Raw genomic sequence first — 4264 nt, 5'->3', positions numbered from 1 at the left:
TGATTTATATGACAGGCCTTTAACCCTGCGTGTGCTTGTCCATCAGCATCAGGCAGCTAACACCCAAGGGCATGTGTGAGCAGGACCAAATCTGGCTCTCTGTCATTCAATGGCTGTAACCTCCAACTAGAATGCACTCCAACAAATCACATTTATTCCTGCACTGTTGGGATGTGAGTCAATCGCACAAGGTGAGAAGTGCTGCGGGTTGTACGCATCCAAAAATATATTTCTACCTGATAGCAACAATCTAGGGGAATTGTTTATTTTTGATTAAGTACATTTATTGGTATGTAAATGGGATTGGAGAGTATTCTGAATGTACAATGATTGGTAGTTTTTTAACAAGGCCAGACCATTTGGATTCAACTTTTATCCTTAGATATAAGGCCTGTAAAATTAATTGGTGATGAAAGTATGAGCTTAAAGTGAAAGAGAACACGTGCACGCATGCATGAGGAAATGATTTTCTAAAATATTGTAATGAATCTAAATACTAAGTGGAAGAAAACAAAATTGAACGTTGTCTCCACCTGCAGTCAGTAGATGGCAACAGAAGTGAATGTATTAGTGTTGTAATGGCCCCACTTACTGGTCATGAATAGTAGTACAGGATAAAATGAGCTTGTTGAGTATCATATCATGTTTAGTAACGTTGAATGAATGGATTAGTTGAATTGAATAATCAATTAATTGTTAGTTAATTAGTTATTGAACAAAATGACAGACAGCATTGGATCCAGCTTTTTAAATGTGATGATTTTCTCTGTTGATATTATTAAATATTAATTATCTTTTGGATTTAGACAGTTGGTTGCACAACATAAGACATTTACAAACTAAATGCTTACTTGATTTAACAAAATTACAATACAAAATATAGTTAGCTGGATCCCTAATATTAGGAGGAGGAGGGGAGAAGTAATCTTACGGAGTAAAAATAAATATGTTTATAGTAGCCTACTCATTATGCACAATGACCCTTTTCTAAATATTAGACGCATTTTAATGGTACAGCTGGAGCTCATATTAGGCTACATACATTTGTAATGTACATAAATTCACAGTAACTCGTAACTATACTGTCATAAATACATTAAGTGGAGTAAAAAGTACAAAAGTTATATTATTATTATAAAAAAGCACAAGATAGATAGAGTTAAAGTACTTCTCACTGAAGCATGATAACATTATAAAGTAAATATTCTATTATGGGTCCCCACGCAACGTTTATTATTTATATTTACTTCATTATATTGACTTACTCAGTCTAGATATAATCTTATGAATGAAACCGATTGTTTCTGTAGTTGTTAATATCTCTTTTAAGGTTGATGATGAGTAAACAACACTATTTGCTTCACGAAATATAAATATATTCTCCCCGGAAATGGATTTTTTTTGAAGAGATTTCAAAATAGAAGTCATCTTACTTCGTGATCACGTGACTCCTCTGTTTACAGGCATCCGGAGAAACATGGAGGACACCGCTGGCAGTAATCCCCAATCTCTCGGATTTACAGAGAAATTAAAGTCTTGGCTCTCTTGGTCATGGACCTACGTGTGCTTCATTTGGTTCGGCATGGTCCTGATCATGATATACGTCCTATGGAGCCCGCTGAAACTGCAGGAAACTCTTACCTCAGGTGAATTAATGCAACGGCTAGCTAGCTATTGTTAGCCTTCGGGTATCTGGCTTTAGCTGACAGCAAGCGGGAGCTGTTGGTTTGACAGTGCGGTGTCTGACTCATTCAAACACAACTAGAGGCGACTTTCTGGTTAGATTTAAGTCGAGTTTTTAGGCGTATATTACCTGCTTTTAGTTATATTATTTTCTTACTGCAGCGTGTGTTGTATGCAGTCATAACTGGGTAGTTTATTGTTCTATGCTACTTTGGTCATCATGTCAGCGAGAGAATGTATGTGGCTTCATGTCACCTGCTTTACTCCACACACTGCCTTTGTTTTTCTGTTAGCGTGTGGTTTATTGCATGTATTTTTAATTGCATGGTCACAACAAAGGACACTCACAGTTCTGGTTGCATTATGACACTATACTGACTGTCTCCTCCTCCTCTTCCTCTTCTTCTTCCTCTTCTTCCTCTTCTTCTTCTTCTTCTTCTTTCAGCCTCAGTGTTTTTGAATACACTGACCCCCAAATTCTATGTAGCTCTCACTGGAACCTCCTCTCTCATCTCTGGACTCATCCTTGTGAGTTATCACCTTAGTTATATCTCACACCATAGAACACAATAAATTGTTACCCTTTGCAAAATTGTATTTACTTGAAGGCCACTAAGTAGAACACAATTTGCAATAATATCGTCCTGAATTCCTATTTACCAATCCAAAATTAGATGCATGGACGGAAGACTAGTCACTATAAAATGCAAAGCAGTAATAAAAAATAATAGCAATAAAGCAATAAACAGACACAAGAGTGCTCTTATGTAAGCAAGATGTATGCAGACAGAAAAATGGCATGCAGGGTGCAAAATTACCTTTTCTGACCACCCGCCAAATAGCTAATGAACGTTAGTTTGTCCGGCCACTCAATAGATCATCATCATTGGGTTTTTTTGGCCGGTGACTGATGCAAATGCATTAACCACTTGCATATTTTACCAGCATTTGGCAGGTAAATTTCTAATTTTTGCGCTTGAAGGCATGTAATGTAGAGGGACAGATGTTTGCCAGCGAAGGGGGAATAAAAAGGGTTGTACTAATTTCAGCTCACAAGTTCATTGTCATTACAGCGACAGAGCCTTGTGTATTTTGTGTTTTATGGCAATTCGGGCAGATACAATATTTCTTTGCAGCTTCCAAAGGGGCGCATAATGAAGTGTAAGAGCCACTGGTCTAGCGATATAACAACAATTGCCACGAAGGGATAATTAAGTAATTGTTGTCTTAGCATATTCTTTTCATATAAAGAATGTGTGACCATTTATTTGTGTTCTCACTGCAGATATTTGAGTGGTGGTATTTTCGTAAATATGGGACCTCGTTCATTGAACAAGTGTCAGTGAGCCACCTGCGTCCTCTTCTGGGTGGAGTGGAGAGCAGCTCCACCACTGGTCTATTCGCATCAGTTAATGGAGAGGCAGAGCCTAGGCCCAGTGTTTCAGGTAAATATGTATACAATACAAACTATCACAACAAACACTACTCATAATAATAATAATAATAATAATAATAATAATAGCACTAATTAATCTTCCTTTCCGTAGAGTGTAAGGTCTGGAGGAACCCTTTGAATCTGTTCAGAGGAGCAGAATACAACAGGTATGTGTAATTCAGATACTGTATGTGTAGAATGCATCTAGTATTTAAAATGGACGGTTCGTAATGTGAAAATACTTATAGAGATGCAAACTGTGTCTTTGGTGCAAGGAAATGTGATAAAACTGTAGCTTAACAGTTAGTATGTTATATTGAACACTACAGGTACACCTGGGTGACAGGGAAGGAGCCCTTAACATACTATGATATGAACCTGTCTGCTCAAGACCATCAGACCTTCTTCACAGGAGACACGCCGCAATTAAGGCCAGAAGATGCCGGTGAGTTTTATTCATAGACTAAATCCCCCCCCCCCCCCCGTGATATTTCTTTGTCTTTACAAAGCGAAAGACCGCAAGCACATTTTCCTTGGAAGAGATTTCTATGGTTCTTTGTAAGTGTTCACTCAGAAATGTTTTTTCATATGGATGCAGACAAGGAAATCTGTCAGGACTGTAACGCCGCATCGATAATAAACTAGGAGTTCATCTTCTCATTACAGTGATGCAGAAAGCCTGGAGAGAGAGAAATCCTCAAGCCAGGATCAGAGCAGCCTACCAGGCCATCGAAATGAACCAAGAGTGAGTCCTACTCCGACACACGTGTTCTCTTTAAATACTGTATCTATAAACACAACACTGTATCTTCTAAATGGCATCTACTGTTGTAATGCGGTTAAAATGGAAGAACTCAAAGTAAGTTTCTGTCATTGTGCTTGCGTCAGATACGAGCATAAATACATTCATTTAATCACATAATGGCCTTTATATGGGCGCTTTCGTTCTCAAATGATTGCCCTGATTGTATTTCTTTGTTAATGTGCATGCTAACAGGATGGGCAGTTGAAAGCGAGTCTCTTTGTGTCTTACATTTGTGTGCAGATGTGCTGCAGCCTATGTGCTCCTAGCAGAGGAAGAAGCCACAACCATCACAGAAGCTGAACGCCTCTTCAAAAAAGCACTAAGTATCGGTAAGAATGGAT

At 38.2% G+C, this 4264-nt stretch overlaps 1 protein-coding gene across 1 annotated transcript in view; it reads left to right on the top strand.

Moving 5' to 3' along the window:
- Nucleotides 1–1471: 1471 nt before the first annotated feature.
- The window catches only part of st7l (suppression of tumorigenicity 7 like), a 15249-nt gene continuing 12456 nt past the window's right edge, over nt 1472–4264 (top strand). The window contains exons 1-7 of the mRNA XM_029432098.1: nt 1472–1646; nt 2129–2211; nt 2969–3128; nt 3231–3285; nt 3448–3563; nt 3785–3863; nt 4164–4252. Coding sequence (XP_029287958.1) covers nt 1478–1646; nt 2129–2211; nt 2969–3128; nt 3231–3285; nt 3448–3563; nt 3785–3863; nt 4164–4252 — 751 coding nt within the window. The 5' untranslated portion in view covers nt 1472–1477. The remainder of the gene's footprint in view (nt 1647–2128; nt 2212–2968; nt 3129–3230; nt 3286–3447; nt 3564–3784; nt 3864–4163; nt 4253–4264) is intronic.

The sequence above is a fragment of the Cottoperca gobio genome, chromosome 5 (assembly GCF_900634415.1).
Source record: "Cottoperca gobio chromosome 5, fCotGob3.1, whole genome shotgun sequence".
Lineage (NCBI taxonomy): Eukaryota > Metazoa > Chordata > Actinopteri > Perciformes > Bovichtidae > Cottoperca > Cottoperca gobio.
Note: the sequence above shows the minus strand (reverse complement) of the source record. Positions and strands in the feature narration are given on the sequence as shown.